General features: G+C 44.6%; 2 protein-coding genes across 2 annotated transcripts; both read left to right on the top strand.

Annotated features, from left to right (window-relative positions):
* Positions 1-610: 610 nt before the first annotated feature.
* On the top strand, positions 611-1,656 carry LOC145535761 (melanoma-associated antigen B10-like). Its single transcript, XM_081564108.1, is given in 2 exon segments — positions 611-1,586; positions 1,589-1,656. Coding segments are annotated over 2 exon segments (1,044 nt in total).
* Positions 1,657-10,784: 9,128 nt separating this feature from the next.
* LOC145537016 (melanoma-associated antigen B18-like) lies at positions 10,785-18,472 on the top strand. Its single transcript, XM_081567439.1, has 5 exons — positions 10,785-10,848; positions 12,308-12,422; positions 12,534-12,809; positions 17,022-17,175; positions 17,710-18,472. The coding sequence occupies exons 2-4, from the start codon at positions 12,357-12,359 to the stop codon at positions 17,160-17,162; spliced, it is 483 nt and encodes a 160-aa protein (XP_081423565.1). The 5' UTR covers positions 10,785-10,848; positions 12,308-12,356; the 3' UTR covers positions 17,163-17,175; positions 17,710-18,472.
* The last annotated feature ends 340 nt before the right edge of the window (positions 18,473-18,812 follow it).

Here is an 18,812-nt window from a genome sequence, read left to right as displayed (position 1 = left end):
AGACCTCCCTAAACTCCTCCTAGGACTTTCAGAGATGTAAAGGCCTTGCTCCAAAGGGGTAGGTCTAAGGTCAGCCAAAGGAGAAGTCTTAGGTCCTGCAAGAAACCAAACTCTGAGTGAGGGGTGGGAATCCTGATTCTCCTAGGATGAAGACGGTCCCAGAGAGCTCTGTCACTGCTGCCATCCCAGAGTGATGTCCCCTTTCAGTTCCTCCTCCATGATGTCAAGGATGTGAGGGCTTTGGAGTGATGAGTCAGCGTGAGAGCAGTTAAGCGCGGTAACAGCCCTGAATGTGAACTGACAGAAACACCTGCTACTCCAGAACAGGGGAGGCTCCAGAGGGCCCAGACCGGCCAGACTCTATATCAGCTCCAGTAGGACCCAGGTAGGGCTGGAGAGCTGCAGCCTAAAGGTGAACTCTAATTACTTCCACGAAGTCTTCAAGGGAAAGGCTGATCAGGGAAGAGGAGCCTTAAGGGTTTCTAGAGCAGTGCCTGCAAGGAAACCTGCAGAGGGGGCTGTCATCCCCACTGAAGAGTCACACCATTTCATCCTCTTTCCTCCGGGTGATAGAGTTATTTACCTTCTTTCTCACGTACTGGCAGTCATCATGCCTCGGGGTCAGAAGAGGAAGCTTCGCACCCGTGAAAAACGCCGCCAGGCTCGACAAGAGCCCAGTGATCTGGTGGAAGCTCAGCCCACTGAACCAGAGGAAGAAGAATTCCCTTCTTCCCCATCTCCTTCGTTTGAAGATGTTCCCCAGAGCTCAGCTGCCACTGGAACATCCAGCAGTCTTCAAGTGCCTGGCAAAGTCTGCTCCACCACCACTGTTGCTGCCTCTGTTTCAGATGCAAAATTTAGTGAAGGTGCCACCAATCAAGGAGAGGAAAGGCCAAAAGCCTCTCAGGGTCAAGATACCACCAAGCACTGGCCCAGAGATCCTACAGACAAGAAGGTTGCTTTGTTGGTGAATTACCTTCTGAACAAGTATCAAATGAAACAGCCCGTGACCAAGGCAGATATGCTGAGAAATGTAATCCACAGGTACAAGAATTACTTCAGTGAGATCCTCAGGAAAGCCTCTGAGCATCCGGAGCTGGTATTTGGCCTTGACGTGAAGGAAGCAGATCCTAGCAGGGGTGCTTATGTTCTTGTCAATAAACTGGAACTGGGCTATGATGAAAAGCCAGGTGATGACAGAGAGATTCCCAAGACTGGTCTGCTGAGGACTGTCTTGGGTGTGATCTTCATGAAGGGCAGCTGCGCCGCTGAGGAGCAAGTGTGGAAAGTGCTGAATATGATGGACTTATGTGAGGGGAAGAAGGGCTCCATCTATGGGGATCCGAAGCAGCACATCACCAAAGATCTAGTGCAGGAAAAGTATCTGGAGTACTGCCAGGTGGCCAATAGTGATCCTCCACGCTGTGAGTTTCTATGGGGCCCGAGAGCCTACACTGAAACCACCAAGATGAAAGTGCTGGAGTTTGTAGCTAAGATCCATGATAAGGCCCCCACTTCCTTCCCATCCTTGTATAAGGAGGCTTTGAGAGATGAGGAAGAGAGAGCCAAAGCTAGAGCTTCAGCCAGGCTCATACTGCTGCTTTGGCCAGTGCCCATTCCTGGGCCACAGCCCGCAGCTTTTCCTGCACCAAGTAAAGGCTGAGGAAAATTTGAAGAGAACAGCTAATGTTCTCACTAGCGGAAGGTTGGGGCAGGGCTGGAGAAAACAGAGTACATAACATGTTTGTGTTCCTGTTCTGTGTAGATAAATGTGCGTGAATGTTGTTCCTTTTAGTAGAAAGTTTAACTAGCTTCAGAATCTGAGTTTATGAATAATATAAATCAGATGTGTTGATGTTTATGAGGTTTAAAAGTGAGAGTTTTACTATTTTATAGAACAAATTGGGAAACTTTAAGCCCTATTTACTTATTCGGAACAAGATAACATGTCATTGGATTAGGCATTTCTGAGGAAATGTGAAAAGAAATCAGCAGTAAAATGGCTCAGATCAAGAAATAGAAAAAAAAAGTAAAAGGTGATAAAGTTTTACATGCCTTATCACATTTAGTCTGTTCTGTAAAATTAAGAGATATATACTTGGATGTGTTTACTTTAATTACATCATAATAAATAAGATCTCTTTCACATTGTCTCATCTATCTCTCAAACATTCCATGAGCTTGCTCTTTGACAGGCTCTAGGCTACTACTGGGAACGTCAGGATAAACAAGACCAAGCGTGCCCATAAAATTTTTGAGTCTAGCAACAGCTGTAAAGTAAAGATGGTGAGAGACTCTGAGACCTAAGGACAGGTCAAAGGAAGAGAGGACATTGGAGGATCCAGAAGTGAGCGGTCAAGTGTAAACGCTCTGAGGCAAGTGAGTTTGAGAAATGGCAAATCCTTCAGTGGGAGTCAGGCTATGGTAAGCTAGGAGGTGGATCAAATGAGGGTGTGGGAGTGGTGGGCAAGGGTCAAACCTTCAGAAAGTGTGTCCAGAGTTGAGAGACTAAAGCCTGAAATAGAAAACTCCTTGCCATTACATTTGAGTCATGGATAAACCGGAGAGAATTCTCCACCTGGAATAAGAATGGAAGGTGACCTGCATCCTTGCCAGTGTCCTTTTGTCAGAGCAGTTGAGCACAGCACATGAACTATGTGTTTTATGCCCATCATGCCCAGGGAATTTCTGAGAAACAGGGGTGATACTCTGTATGACATGCATGTGGTCAGAAGCCACTGTGCTAGCCATCTTTGCTCTGGCCTGGGAGATAGAGTCCACTACATTTGAAGTTCATTTCATTAGGTTGTCCTGTATGCAATTTGGCAAACTCCAGGTTAGGGCTAGATTTTTAATGGGATTGAAATAAATGAAAATAGAGGCGGTTTGAATGGAAAGAGGGTTGGAAGGGATGGGAGGAATTGGTACTTAACACAAATTCTGGAATCCTTAAGTTCCATCTAACTGGGGAAGACTCCCGTGTGTGTGTGTGTGTGTGTGTGTGTGTGTTCATGCGCATGTGCATGTGGGCTTGAGTGCATGCTCAGTCATGTCCAACTCTTTGAGACCCCATGAACTGTAGCCCACTGGGCTCCTCTGTCCATGGAATTCTCCAGGCAAGAATGCTGGAGCAGGTTGCCATTTCCTACTTCAGGGCATCTTCCCCACCCAGGGATCAAACCCGCATCTCTTGTGCCTCCTGCATTGGCAGGCAGATTCTTTACCACTGCGCTGCCTGGGAAGCCTGGAAAACTCCCTTACACACACAATAAATAACCTCAGCAACTTATATATTAAGTTTTACTTGTTTAGCATCATATTAGCTGATTTATTGTGCCATATCATAGGGTGCTTCATATTCTCTGTCATTTCTTGGATTAAATAGACCATAGAGCAGATTTTGGTAGGATCTGGGATCAAAATAATAATAGCAATAACTGCAAAAGACCCAATATTTGCCAGACACCATGCCTAGTGCTTTCATGTATTACATATATCCCAGGAATCCTAGATAGCCATGCCTATCAAACTCACTTCATAGAAAAGCCTCACAGAACTTCGCAATTTTCCTGACTTCACATAGCTCATGAGTGTCAGAACTGAGACTAGACCTCTGGTCTGAATTCATTTAGGGCCCTCACTGTTCCACCCCTTGAATGAAGCAGTTGTTCTGTCTCTTAGTTCAGTTCTAGTCTCAACACTCCACTCTAGTGTCTCTCAGGCGATGAAATAAAGGACCCTATTGCCAATGAAGGACCTTGTTATACGTGTACTACTCCCACGTACAATAAATAAAAATGAAAATGAGAATTAAAAACAATACAGTCTAGGCTGTGAACTTAACTCACCGAGGCTCCTCCTGCCCCTCCCCCCAGAATTCCTTGGGAGCTGACTCTGCCCTAATCAAGCACTTTCAGAAATAATATCATTCTTGCCCTGTGTCTTTCTCCTGTTACAGTCTGGATCCTGACCTGCTATCTAGTATCCTTTCATAAAGCTGCTCTCTGCTCCCAGTGGAACAAAAAGCCCAGAATCACGTACCTTTTCCCTGATTTAGGGCCTCCCAACCCCCTGCAGATGTCCCCTGTCTGTCCCATACCTGACTATGGAACCTCTCTGATAACAATAGCCCCGTTCATGTGGCTACTTCGGCAGCGAGGTTTAGACGTGGGTTTCCCTGGTGGCTCAGACAGTAAAGAATCTGCCTACAATGTGTGAGACCCAGGTTCAATCCCTGGGTCAGGAAGGTCCCCTGGAGAAGGAACTGGCTACCCACTCCAGTATTCTTGCCTGGAGAATCACATGGACAGAAGAGCCTGATGGGCTAGAATCCATGGAGTCACAAAGAGTCGGACACGACTGAGCGACTAACACACATACACCCATCTGCTTTAGGCACTTCCACTAAAAGTTTTTTTTCCAGATTGACTTGTGAGTAGTGTCGGGTTTGACACAGGATCTACAGGTTACTGAAAGATAACCCTAAAGTTAGGGAAGAGATTTAGAGAGTGGATGAGGTTAGTAAGAAAGGATAATTTAACCTTGGATTTACTTGAGACTGACCACTGAATCTTTACACTGAAGAGTGAGCTTAACTAAGTGGCCAAGAACCAAAGCTTCTTTCCTAAGTGGCAAGATGAGGAAGGACCAAGGAAATCACTGTGTAGCAACCATCTGCAGGAACTTCATTACCCAAAACTCAGATTTTTAGGAACATTTAGTATGTTTCTATTGCCGATAAGCAAATTGCCATAAATTAAGGAACTTACAACAACACACATTTATCTTACATTTCTGTAGATGAGAAATACGGGTTGGCTGTGCTGTTGTCATTGTTCAGGGTTATGCAAGCCCAAATCAAGCTGTCAGAGTCTGGGTTCTCATTGGGAGGTGCTGAGAAGAATTGCATTCCACACTGACTCAGGTTGTTCTCAGAATCCAGTTCTAAGAAGAATTCACTTATTTGTAGTTATAAGAATGAGACTGTCTCCTTGCAGACTATCAGTTGGAGATGCCATAGTTCCTCTAGGCTTTTCTTCAGTCCTTGCAAATGGGCCCCTGCTTCTGAAACAGCACATTGAATCTGTCTCTTGTGGCTCATGTAGTTGAATTGGGCCCACCCAGATAATTCAATGTAACCTCCCATTTTTAAGGTTCATTCCATAATTTTTATTACACTAGCTACCTTTGGCTATGTAACATGACATATTCACAAATTTCAGGGTAAGGTTATGGGCATTATGTGGAACAACTATTGAGTCTGACACGGAGGTAGAAAATGTCTTCTTGGTTGGAGATGCCAACTTAAATAAGAAAAAAAAAAATATGACCATCATTCTTCTGCCTCTTGTCTGTATCTGCCCCAGAGGTAAACTCTGATTTTCCAGTGTGTCAAAGACACTTGTACAAGTATTCAGGAGTGTTCAACAGGTGGTGAATAGCAGGGACTCATGTATTATTTTTTTCATGCAGCAGAAGGAAGAAGGAAAATAGTGTATTGAGATTATAGAGATTACTGAAAAGGTCAGTGCAGAAAGGTGCTAAGAATGAAGAAGGGTGCACCTCCCTGCTGAGATTTACAAGATCCTTTTGAAAGCGGCTGTGAACCTATATTTGAGAACGTCAGTCACATACTGGCACTAGAAAAAGTTATTGAATTGCAAGGGAACTTGATGTCAGAAAATCCTCCAGGAATGATGAGGGCTATGGTCATAACAAATTTGAATAGTGGCTCTTTTCTGAGCAGCTACTGTATAACAGTTAATGGGAACATCTGCAAGTGCTCATTCACTTTGTGTCCTTCCTGCTCTCCATCCTTGGTTCATATGAAAACATGCTCAACCACTTATAGTTAAGAACGGTCATGTGACTATTTTTGACACTGAAATATGAGCGGAAACATACTTGTCACCTCCAGACCCAGGTATTTGAGAACCAGTAGGCCAACTCCAGGACTTCCCTGGTGGCTCAGACGGTAAAGAATCTGGAGACCTGGGTCCGATCCCTGGGTTGGGAAGATCCCCTGGAGGAGGGCATGGCAACCCACTCCAGTATTCTTTCTTGGAGAATTCCATGGACAGAGGAGCCTGGCAGGCTACAGTCCATGGGGTTGCAAAGAGTCAGACATGACTGAGCAGTTAATACACACACACACACACACACACACACACACACACACACAGGACAACTCCATGCTTCTTATTTCATTCAGCAGCAAATGTGGAGAGCCTGTGTTGAGATGTGGTAGCTCATGATGGAAGTAGCCTGGATCCCTGAGTTACCTGACAATGTAGACCCTCCTCCACTGCCAGTACTCAGCAGATTTTATGTGCACAAGAAATAAAATTTTATGTTAAGCCATTCAGAAATCACTTCTCTTATCATATCTCATAAAAACTTTATCTGAGGAATACACACCTACTATTTCTGTTGTTATGTTTATTTAAATATCTTAACTGCAAAGGAAACAGGGTATATATTCTTGTTTCCAAAAATCACAATTACTCTTCCTTACTACATTCCTCAAAGATTCATCCCTGCCCAGAGGTAATTGCATTAAAAATTCTGTGTAGTATTTTAACATTTATTCCAGGCCAGTCTTACATACCACACTGTGAGTTTTAAAAATACATATGTAACACTATCATAGATAGTGTTATCATAAATATCATACTATGGTTCTGACTTGTCCTTGTCACTGAATAAAATTAAGGTGTGATCTTTCCGTGAGAGTATATATAGATCACGTTACTCTTTTAACTACTCCCTGGAATTACAAAGTATGTATGTGTCATAATTAACTTAATCATCCTCTTCCTGATAGACACACAAGTTGTCTCTCATTTGCTGTTGTGATTAATAGAACTGATAACATCATTGAACATCAATTCTTGGGTAAATGTGCATGTTTTGTCATATGAAAGATGTACAAAAGTACAATTAAAGTGCTTCCTTCGAGTGTGATGATAGTAAATTTTTATGAATATTGCTGATATTCTGTTCCAATAATGCCATACAAATTATCTTCTCATATATTTATGTATGTGAATAAATTAAGCACTCAATGGAATTTTGTTTCATCAAGCTTTTAAATTGGGGGCAAATTTTTGATTGAAACTATATCATCTCACTGTTATTGTAATTTGTATTTCCCTATTTTTTCTAAATAGGTTGAGCAGAAAATTATTTTTTTCCTTCACACACCCATATAAAGCAAGATTTTTTTCAGTGATATCTTAAGTACCAGAATTCCCATAGGTGCATGCTTTATGAACTGTGATATGCCAAGTAAACGTTCCCTTTACTTTGAGAAGCAAGGATTTATCAGAATGACCACATACCAGGAAATGAGCCTGGACAGAAAAACATCACTAAATGAGTGAAGGACATCAGGAGGATGTTGGGACGGGTGGTGGTGGGATCAGAGGAGTAATTTCCAGAGTCTGAGAGAGCTCAAATATTGAAACAAGTCCAGAGAGCCCAGGGCAGCTGAAAGTCAGGGAGCTGTATACAGACGTCATCAAAAGGTAGAAAACATATAAGAAGGAGAGAAGGTAGAGAATCTGGTGGAAGGTACTGGGCAGTTTACGTGGAAAGGCTAGGGAACCTCTCCATCATCATTGTCACCTTGAAGTTGTAGAGTGGTCTGAGTGGGAAGATCTACTGGATGAAAGGACTAGTTGTTCAGCTGCTCAGTGGTGTCCACCTCTTTGTGACCCCATGGACTGCTGCACACCAGGCTTCCCTGCCCTTCACCATCTCCCAGAGCTTGCTCAAACTCATGCCCATTGAGTCGGTGATGCCATTCAACCATCTCATCCTCTGTTGTCCCTTTCTCCTCCTGCCTTGAATCTTTCCCAGCATCAGGGTCTTTTCCAATCAGTCAGTTCTTCCCATCAGGTGGCCAAAGTATTGGAGTTTCAGCTTCAGCATCAGTCCTTCCAATGAATATTCAGTACTGATTTCCTTTAGAATGGATTGGTTGGATCTCCTTACAGTCCAAGGGACTCTCAAGACTCATCTCCAACACCAAGTTCAAAAGCATCAATTCTTTGGCACTCGGTTTTCTTTATGGTCCAACTCTCACATCCATACACGACTACTGGAAAAACCATAGCTTTGACTAGCCTGACCTTTGTCGGCAAAGTAATGTCTCTGCTTTTTAATATACTGTCTAGGTTGGTCATAACTTTTCTTCCAAGGAGCAAGCATATTTTAATTTCATGGCTGCACTCACCATCTACTGTGATTTTGGAGCCCAAGAACATAAAGTCTGTCACGGTTTCCATTGTTTCCCCTTCTATTTGCCATGAAGTGATGGGACTGGATGCCATGATCTTCGTTTTCTGAATGTTGAGCTTTAAGCCAGCTTTTTCACTCTCCTCTCACTTTCATCAAGAGGCTCTTTAGTTTCTCTTTGCTTTCTACCATAAGGGTGGTGTCATCTGCATATCTGAGGTTGATATTTCTCCTGGCAATCTTGATTCCAGCTTGTGCTTCATTCAGCCCGGCATGTCACATGATGTACTCTGCATATAAGTTAAATAAGCAGGGTGACAATATACAGCCTTGAGGTTCTACTTTCCCAATTTGGAACCAGTCCATTATTCCATGTCTAGTTGCTTCTTGACTTGCATACAGGTTTCTCAGGAGGCAGGCATGCCTGATACATCACCCTCCCCTAGAATGCCCCTACCCACTGTCAGGCAGAGTATAGCTAGCTCTCCTGTATCACCCACCAAGTGATGCTATTGACGGAATCTGAGAAAGTACATCTCTTCACTACCCTGGTGGTTCTGTGCAGTTTTGCCAGTGTCCCAAGCTGAGAGCTGTCTTGATGCCTGACACAGATAGCTATTTCTCCCCTGTGTATGTGGCCCTGCTACTGCTGAGGCTGAGGCTGTGCAGTGGATGGGATTGGCTGGTGATCCAGATCAGTTAAAATAGGGCAAGTATTACCAATAAGTAGTGAAAAGGGGTATGCAGCTACAAGGAAGGGGGGAAATGGAGGAGCAATTCCTTAAGGCTAATTACCTCAGTGACTGGGAATTAAGACTGAGTGTAGACATGCCTTGAAAAACAACTCGGGTGTTATTTCCAGCTCAATCTGCCTCCATGGTTCCTGATTTCTTTGAACACCAGAGGGCAGAAGCACTCTGGCTGTGTTTGGTGGTCTTTGTAGCTACCAGCTACTGACTGGAGTTGGGGGCTGGTCCACAGTGCATTTATAACACAGATGGAGAACCGTTGTAGTTGATGTAGTTTCTTATTAAATGCACTGGGGATGACAGATATATGTGGAGTCCAAAGCTATATCTCTCTTATGGTAATAATCCCAATCTAATTGAATTAAAATAATAATAATAAAAAGATTCTAAGCCAGCCATTCCTGAAATCATCACATGATCTGTAGTAAATATAGTAAAATCAAACTCTGCAGTGAGGATAGTGACCGGCCTGTCAGTTTCAGGCCAGCAGATGGAGGAATCCCAGGCTCTAACAAAGTTAAAGGTGGGGGCTCTGAATGAGGTCAGAGGGACCAGCCATTTCAGAACAGGAGGTGCCACCATACAGAGCCCCATCCCTGTTGTCAGATTTGGGGATCTCCAGAAAGGGTGACTGGAAATGGCTTCCCTTGCATTCTGTCTCTGGTGTTTAAGGGATGTGAACACTTTGATCTGAATTGAGCAGCATCAGGTCAGCAGAGGGAAGAGTTCCCGCCTCTGCTTGGAGTTTAGGTAAGGTCCCTGATTGAGTCTGAGGGGACCCCAAATCCCAGAAGAGAGTGGACCCCAGAGCCTCACCCCTGCTTTCTTTCCTGGCAACTTCTGTGCAGGGATTTCCTAAAATAGTCCCTTCTGAGTTTCGTCTCTGGGGACTCAGAAGGTTGAGGGCATTGCACCTGGGCAGCTCAGGCAAAGGGAGAGCAGGTCCCAGGCACCAACAGAGGAAAAGATGATAATTCTGTTTGATTTCTGGGGGTACCCCAGAACATGTGGGCAGCACAGTGGTCTGCTCCTGCTGTCAGCTCTGGGAGGCTCCAGTATGGCTGTGAGGCTCAGAAGTCCCTTCATTTCACCCTTTGAAACCTAAAGAGCCATGTGTGGGTGGTCTTGGTTTAAGGCTAAGTAACCAGAGGAAGGATAAACAGTCTCAGACGGGAGTTTAAAAAAAAAAACAAAAAACCAAGAAGCCCCTATGGGATTTCCAAGGGAATTCCCTCACCTGTAGGACAAAATCAACCCCATAGAACTCCCCTCCCCCCACCCCTTCTCCCCAACAGTCCTGGGAGATCCCAGGCAAATCTGGCCGGAAGTGGTACACTCTGATATCTTCCCTGGGGGTTTCAGCGAAATGAAGGCATTGATCTGAGGGGAGCAGTCTCTTGAATGCTGAAGGAGGGACTCTGGGCTCTGCCTGGAATTACAGCAAAGATCCTGAGTTAGATGTGAGGGTACCACCCATCACAGACTGGAGAGGCTCCCAGAGAGTCCCACTCCTGCCATCAGCCCTGAAAGGATCCAAGCAGGAATCATCTAATGTAGCAACCTCCAAGAACCTTAAAATTCCCTCTGAAGGGACTGAGGTGGGTGAGGGCGGTGGGACCAGGGTATCAACTCATACCAGCAAAAGGACAGGAAAGTAAAGGCGAGGACCCTGGGCAAGGTCTGAGGGAACCACCAGCCCGGAACTTAGGGGACCTTGTAGAGCCCGGCCCCTTCTGTCGGCGGCTGAGGGGGAGCCCGGGTGGGGCAAGGAAGTGACCCAGGACCACTTCCGCCTGTGGCGTCTGAGGAGCCATTTTGTTAAGAGTCCAGGGAGAAGCTCCAGGCTCTGCCGGGGATTACGGTAAAGACTGCACGTTGGGAGCGAGGGGGTTCTCAAAAGAGTTCTTCCCTGTTCTCGGCCCGCCCTGGGAGAACATGGGACAGGAATCATCTGGCGGAGGGACCTCTGAATAGCTTTGAAATTTGCCGAGGGGGCTGTGCGGGACGAGGGCACTGAGCAGGCCGTTGGCTTTTAGAAACAATAGCCGGACGGGTCCCAGGCCCTAACTGAGGAGGTGGGGTGGGGAGCGGGGGGAATTGGGGGGTCGGAGAGGTGGGGGTAAGGGAAGGTGGGGATGGGGGAAGGCGGAGGGGGGTGGGAGTGGGGCGGGGGGCGGGTAAAGGCGCCAACACTGAGCGAGGTCTGAGGGAACCACCCGCCAGACCACAATGGGCGTCCTACTAGAGCCTGCGCCTCTCTGGCACTTTAGGCCTGAGAGGCCACGGCTTCCGGTCATGAGGTGCCAGGCTGCGTGCATCCGGGGTCGTAAGAAAGGAAGGAAGGCAGCCGCAGGGCAGGAAAGGGAGGAGCTTCCAGTCCCTTCGGCATTTTATTTGCCGGGTGTGGGGTGAGGTCTCCGGAACACCTGGCCCGTGACGAAGGGGGCCTCGCAAAGCCCCTCCACTGCTGTCAGCCAGGGGGCACCTCGGATAAGGAGGTGAGGCCGAGACATACCCTCACGTGCTCCTCGGGCGGTCTCTGCAAGGCCGAGCCTGGTCTAAGATGGCAGCCACGTGGTCCTTTCAAGGGAGGGAATCCAGGCTTTTCCAACAGTCTCTGTGAGGACCCCGAGTAAGGACTGAAGGGACCACCTGCCTCTGAACAGTAGGGGTCACAGAGAATCCTATCCAGGCCATCATCCCCAATGGTACCTGGGGCAGATGGGTTAGACTGGGGCGTCCCTAATCTCCTCCTCAGGCCTTTCAGGGATTTGAGGGCCTGCTTTTGAGAGTATTGGTCTCATGTCAGCAGAGGGAGGAGTCTCAGGCCCTGCCAGAATCCAAAGCTGAGCGAGGACTGAGACCCCTAATCACCCAAAGATGGAGAAGGTCCCACAAAGCTCTGCAGGTGCTTTCTTCCCTGTGCATCCCCAGGCAAATGTGGTCCAATGAAGTTCTGCTCATTTCCACTTCTGGGGTCTCCGGAGTGATAAGGACTTTGCAATAAGGGGACAACATAAGACCAGTAGAGCACAGGAACACCAGGTCTTGCCAAAAGTGAAGTGATGACCCTCTGTTCCCTAACTCAGAACAGAGCCACTGTTCTAAGCCCCAGGGAGCCCCAGGCAGATCTGGGAAGTAGGAGCTAAAGCACATCCTGGTTATTTCCACAGAGTCCTGAGAGCAGAGGCAAATCAGAGAAAAGGGGCTCGCAGGACATTGCCCTCAAGGAAACCTGTAGACCCAGCCTTCAGTAGAGGCCTAGGCAATATCTATCTACCTGTTGACATGGCCCAGCAATCTCATCATCTTTCCTTTAGGTCACTGAGTCACCTGCCGATTTGCCTGCTGCCTGTGTTGAAAGTCATCATGCCTCGGGGTCAGAGGCGTGCCTCTGAGAGACACCGCCAGGCCCGAGTTGAGCCCCAGCATCTGGTAGGTGCTCAGGCTATTGTGGGAGTGGGAGAAGAGTTCCCTTCCTCTTCCTTCTCTTGCAAAGCTAATTCCTAAAACTCACTTATTGCTTGGTCATATTGCAATCCACAGGGTCTTCAGAGATCCACAAGTGCTTCATCCACTGAGTCCATCAGAAGCCGTATAGATGAGAAAGTGGTTATAATGGTGTATTACCTGTTGTATAAGTATAATGTGAAAGAGCCTATTAGCAAGGCAGAAATGCTGAGAGAAGTAGTCCAGATGTATAGGAATCACTACCTTGAGATCCTCCGGAGAGCTGCTGACCACATGGAGATGATCTTTGGCCTTGACCTGAAGGAAGTGGATCCCTACCGGCACATCTACATCCTTGTCAACAAAATGGATGTAAGTTGCGATGCAAGGCTGAGAAATCGGATCGAGATTCCCAAGACAGGCCTGCTGATGGCTATTCTGGGTGTGATCTCCATGAATGGCAATTGTGCTAGTGAGGAGCAAGTCTGGCAAAGCCTGAATGTGATGGGGTTATATAAGGGCAGGGAGCACTTCATTTTTGGGGAGCCTAACAATCTCATTACCAAAGATTTAGTGCAGCAGAAGTACCTGGAATACCGCCAGGTGGGCAATAGTGATCCTCCACGCTATGTGTTCATGTGGGGCTCAAGAGCCCACATTGAAACCACCAAGATGAAAGTGCTAGAGTTTATGGCTAAGATCCATAATATGGTCCCCACTGCCTTCCCATCCTTGTATGAGGAGGCTTTGAGAGATGAGGAAGAGAGAGCCCAAGCTAGAGCTTCAGCCAGGGCTCGTATTGCTGCCCTGGCCAGGGCCCGCGCCAGTGCCAGAGCCTGCAGTCCCTCCCGCCCCAGAAGAGTCTGAGGCAGATTCCTTACTTTGTTGTTAAAAAGAAACTCCCGTTCTAAATAGTAGAAGGTTGAGGTGGGGCTGCAGACAATACTGTGCATAACATACTTGTGTTTTTGTGTTTCTGTTCTATGCAGTATCTTGGAAAATTTTAAAAATATTGTTCCTTTTAATATAAGATTTAAGTAGCTTTGTAATCCAGATTTCTGAGTGATATTGCTCAAACACTGATGCTATGGGTGAGATCTAAGAGTAAGAGTTTTATTATTTTGTATAACTGGAAAAGTTCCACCTTACTTAGTAATTTGAAATAAGATAACATGGCAATGGATGAGGCATTACTTTGGAAATGTGAAAAATTCAGCATTGTAATAGTTGTGTTCAAAAAATGCATAAATAAAAGATAAAAATTCTTGGTTTCATTTATTACTTTTAGTCTGTTGTTTCATAAGATGATATATATATATAGAGAGAGAGAGAGAGAAAAATCTGGGTACATTTAGCTTATTCAAGAATGTAGGAGAAATAATATTGTAATAAATTAGACTTCTTTTTCGGTGGTCCATTTTTTTTCTCCAACAATAATTAGACATCTAATCTTTGCAAAGCTCCCTGTTAGTATGGGGAATACTAAGGTGAACAAGAACCATTCCTTCTCATAGAATTTTACAGTCTTGGAGCAGCTATGATGTAAGGAATATTGTAAGATATCCCCTACAACTAAAAGGACAAGTCAAAAGATGGTGTGAGGACTTGGGAGTTTTAATTGTGAGTAGTCTAAATACCCCATGGCAAAGGGGTTTGAGACCTTGGGAAACTGCAAGTCCTTCAGTGGGAGGTAATTTTAATTAAGCTGGGTGGTGGGTCACGGGAGTTCGAGTGGTAGGCAGAGACTAAAATCTCAGATGCTCTGTCTCAGATGAAGAGACTAAAGCCTGGAATAGAAAGCTGCTTTTAGCACTTCAAAATCGTGTACAAAGCAGAGCGATCTTCACCTGGGGCAGAGTGGAAGAGGTCCTGTGCTCTTTTTTCCAGTGTGGGAGAACACAGTCCACAAAATAGGGGATTGGTGTACATTACAACAAGGGAGTATCTGAGAAATAAGGGTGTTACTTATATGAGGTGGGGCTTCCCTGGTGATTCAGATGGTAAAGAATCTGTGTGCAATGCAGGAGACTCGGGTTTGATCCCTGGGTGAGGAAGATTCCCTGGAGAATGGGCATGGCTACCCGCTCCAGTATTCTTGCCTGGAGAATCCCATGGACAGCGGAGCCTGGCGGGCTACAGTCCTTGGGGTCACAAAGAGTCGGATACGACTTAGTGACTGAGCATGCATGCATAGTGGGTTTAGTGGTTTTGTATGAGGTGGGATGCTCTGAAGCCACTGTGCTGGCAGTCTTTTCCCTGGGCTGGGAGCGACATAGTCCATCCAATAAATGGACATTTTAATTAGGTTCTCTGGAGTGTAATTTGGTAAACTCTTAAGAACTAGATTTGTGATGGAGGTAAAATAATTGCAAACACAAGCATCTGTGATGGAAGGGAAGATATAAGGGAGGGATGGAAATAAACTCTGACACAAATTCCAGGAGTTTGGAGTTGCATCAAACTGGGTAGAATCACCCACATCAGAAATATCGTAAGAAAAATTACATAGCAAGTAACTTAGTTTAACATGCTAGACAACATATCGGCTGATTTCTTGTGCCATATCCTAGAGAGCTACAAATTCTATGTTATTTCCTGGATTTAAAAAAAAAAAAAAAAAAAAAAAAACGGGAGGTTTGTAGGTTTTAGGGGGAAAATAATTATAGTAATAACTAAAATTTAGCAAAATCCAATCAATGCACGCCAGATACTGTGCCAGTGTCTTGTATAAGTCACATTCCAATATTCCTATTTACATGAATATGTGAACCAAGAGCAAGAAGACTACTTATCAAATCCATTTCACAGATGAAGAATCTGAGGCTCACAGAATTCTGCTATTTTCTTCAGTTCACCTAGCGTGTAGTGACAGAGCTGGGCCTAGCGCCCTGATTTGAATTCCTCTACAGCCTACACTGTTACACCCCTCACAACTTGAGGCCAACTTTCTATCTTTTAATTCATTTCTCTTCTCATTACTGTATGGTATCTCCTGGGAAATACAAAAAGAAGGCATCTGCAGCCAGTGTACTAAACCCAGGTGTATTAACAAGGTGAAAATGAGAACTAAACACTGAGTGGAGACTATCTATGGCCTGCATTTGCCTAAGGTTCTCCTGCCCCTATCCACAGGGTTCTTTTAGAGCTGACTCTACCCAGTGCTGGTACATGGTACCAGATCCAGCCCTTTTCAAATGACATGGCGCTTCCCTTGAGTTTTCCCCAGTGTGCCCTTATGTCCACATCTGGATCCTGACCTACTGTCTAGCTCTCCCCTGCTTCCTTTTGTAAGGCTGTACTCTGCTCCCAGTGGAACAGAAAGCCCAGAATCACCCACCTTTTCCCTGATTTAGAGCATTCCAACTCCCTGCAGACATCCCCTATCTGTCCCATCCTCAGCATGGAATCTCTCCGCAAGCAGCAGCACCAAGCACTGTTGTTAACCGTGGAGGTGAAGTTTAGAAGTCTGCTCATCTGCTCTGGGTGCTTCCACCACACTCAAAGTGTTTTCTCCAAATTGGCTTATGAGTAGATTAGGCACAGGATCTACTGGTTCTTCCAGAGATAGTGAAGGACAAAAGCCTGGTGCACTGCAGTCCATGGGGCTGCAAAGAGTCAGACACAACTTAGACTAAATAACAAAAATAAGGTTTTAGAAGGCAGATGAGGTTAGAAAGAAAAGAGAATTTAATCTACTGACTCATTTGAGACTGGCCACTGAATCTGCACACTGATGAGTAAGCTTAACTAAGTGGCCAAGAACCAAAGCCTCCCTTCTAAGTGGTAGATGAAGAAGGACCAAGGAAGTCACTGTGTCACAACCATCTGCAGAGACTGGATTCTAACAGACCCTATAGCCCTTCCAGCAGGTTATGCTAGTATTCCACAAACTGCCACAAATTTAGCAGTCAACAACAAGACACATTTATGATCTCACATGTCTGTGAGTGAGAAATCCAAGTTACTTCTGCCGGTTTCTCTGTTCTGGGCTTGGGTTTCACAAGGCCCAAGTCAAGCTTTCAGCTGCCAGACCTCTCCTTAAGAGTTCTGGGAAGAATTTCCTTCCAAAACTATTCAGGTTTTGGCAGAATCTAATTCTTTGTGATAATAATACCAAGGCCCTACATCCTTGCTGACTGTTAGCTGGACCTGCCATAGTTTCTCCAGGTGTCTCCCCAGTCCTCACATGTGGGCCCATATATTTTGAGTCAGCAATTAAACTGAATCCTTCTCATGCTTGGCATTTCCCTAACTTCCCTGTCTGCTGCATCTCTCTTCTGCAGCAAGCCAGAGGAAGTTCTCTGCTTGTTAGGTGTCATGTTATTAGATTTGGTCTATCCAGGTAATCCAGTATCTTTATTTGAAAGTTGGTTGCATAACCTTACCAAATCTGCAAAGTGCCTTTGGCCATGTAACATAACATATTCACAGGTTTCAGGGATAAGGGTATGGACATCTTCATGGAGCAATTATTCAGTCTACCAAAAATGCAGAAAATGTCTCCCTGGGAGACATGCCACCTTTCAGAAGAAAAAAGAAAAAAAAGACCATCATTTTCCTGACTCTTGTCTGTATCTGCCTCAGGGAATATCCTGGTTTTCCACTGTGCCTAAAGACATCTGTACAAGCGTTCAGGCATGTTCATCAGGTGATGGGCAGCAGAGGCTCACTGGTTGTGATTTTGACCATGCAGCCAAAGGAAGAAGAAAAGTCTCAGTGGATTGAGACTACTCTAAAGGTAAGTGCAGAACGGTACTATTTAGTGACCAAAGGTGACCCTTCCCTGCTAAGATTTACAGTGTCATTTAGAAAATTGGGAGAAGGGGATGACAGAGGATGAGATGGTTGGATGGCATCATCGACTCGATGGACATGAGTTTGAGTAAACTCCGGGAATTGGTGATGGACAGGGAGGCCTGGAGTGCTGTAGTCCATGGGGTAATAAAGAGTCAGACACGACGGAGTGACTGAACTGAACTGAACTGAACTGTATCTGAAAACACCTGTCACATAGTGGGCACTAGAAAAAGTTGGAGTGTTTCAAGGCAATTTTTGCCTTCTCAGAAATTTCTCCAAGAATGAAGAGGGCTTTTATATACAAATTGTTAAGTGTACTTTACTGATAATCTCCTACACGTACTCATCACATTTGTCTTGCTCTGCTCCCTGGGCACATGGGGACCCTGAATTGTCCAGTCCACTTGTGTTAGAAAGGATTTTGTGATTACCCTTGCCACTGAAATATGAACAGAAAGATGTTTGTTCTTTTCAGATCAAGGCATTTGACAGTGTGCTACCTCGATGCTTTCTGTTCAATTCAGCAGCAAACATGCAAAGTCTGTGTTGAGATATGGATCCGCATGGTGGAAGCAGCCTAGATCCTTGGGTTACCTGACAGCAGAGACACTGGCTAACTCAAGGCAAGCTTTATGTACAGGACATAGAAATTTTTATTGTGTTGTCATTCAGGTTTCAGGCTTCTTCCTATACTCCTGCTAGCAGATACCACGTGAATAACATACACTACTATTTCTGTTGCCCGTCTTATTTAAATATACTAATTACAATAGAAATAGTGCATATGTTCTTGATGCTAAAAATTTTTGAAAAATAATCTCTAAAATTCAGTCTTATGCAGAAGTAACCCTAATTTTTAAATGTTGTATATGTTACATTAAAATATATTCTGGGCTTTTTTCTTACATAGATAAAGTAGGAAAATTCAATGTGAGTTTTTAACATGCATGGATAATAATGTATGTATTATTTTGCTACTTGTCCTTCACTTAATGAAATGAGTACAGGATCTTTCCATGAAAGCAGGTATAGATCTATCTCACTCTTTTACTTCCAAAAATTCTAAAGTGTGTATGTGCCACAATTAACCATTCTCCTGATGGGCACATATGTTATTTTTCATTTATTGCTATAACTAATAGAACTGACACCAACATCATTAAATATAAGTTATTGGGCAAATGTGGCTATTTTCTTATAGGAAAGACATAGAAATAAACATTGGATTGGGTCAGAAATACTGTGTTGATTGTAAGTTTTTATGAATATCACTGCTATTCTGTTTAAATAATATGTACCAATTTATACTCATGCATATTAATGTATGTATCATAAACCCACAGGCATTTTATTCAATCAATTTTAAACATAGATCAATCTTTTATGTGAATATATATCCTCAATGTTATTTTGTATTTCCATTTTCTAATTATTTTACTGAAAACTATCACTCCTCATTAATAAATTCCTCATCCGTACAAAGCAGGATTTTTGCAAAGTATATTGAGTACTGGGATATCTCTGGGTCCGTGTTTTTAAATTCTTTGGCAGTAAGATTCTTTCCAATTACTTTAAGAA

This window comes from Giraffa tippelskirchi, chromosome X (genome assembly GCF_054371585.1).
Source record: "Giraffa tippelskirchi isolate mGirTip1 chromosome X, T2T-mGirTip1v1.2.pri, whole genome shotgun sequence".
Lineage (NCBI taxonomy): Eukaryota > Metazoa > Chordata > Mammalia > Artiodactyla > Giraffidae > Giraffa > Giraffa tippelskirchi.
This window is presented reverse-complemented; position numbering and strand designations above follow the sequence as displayed.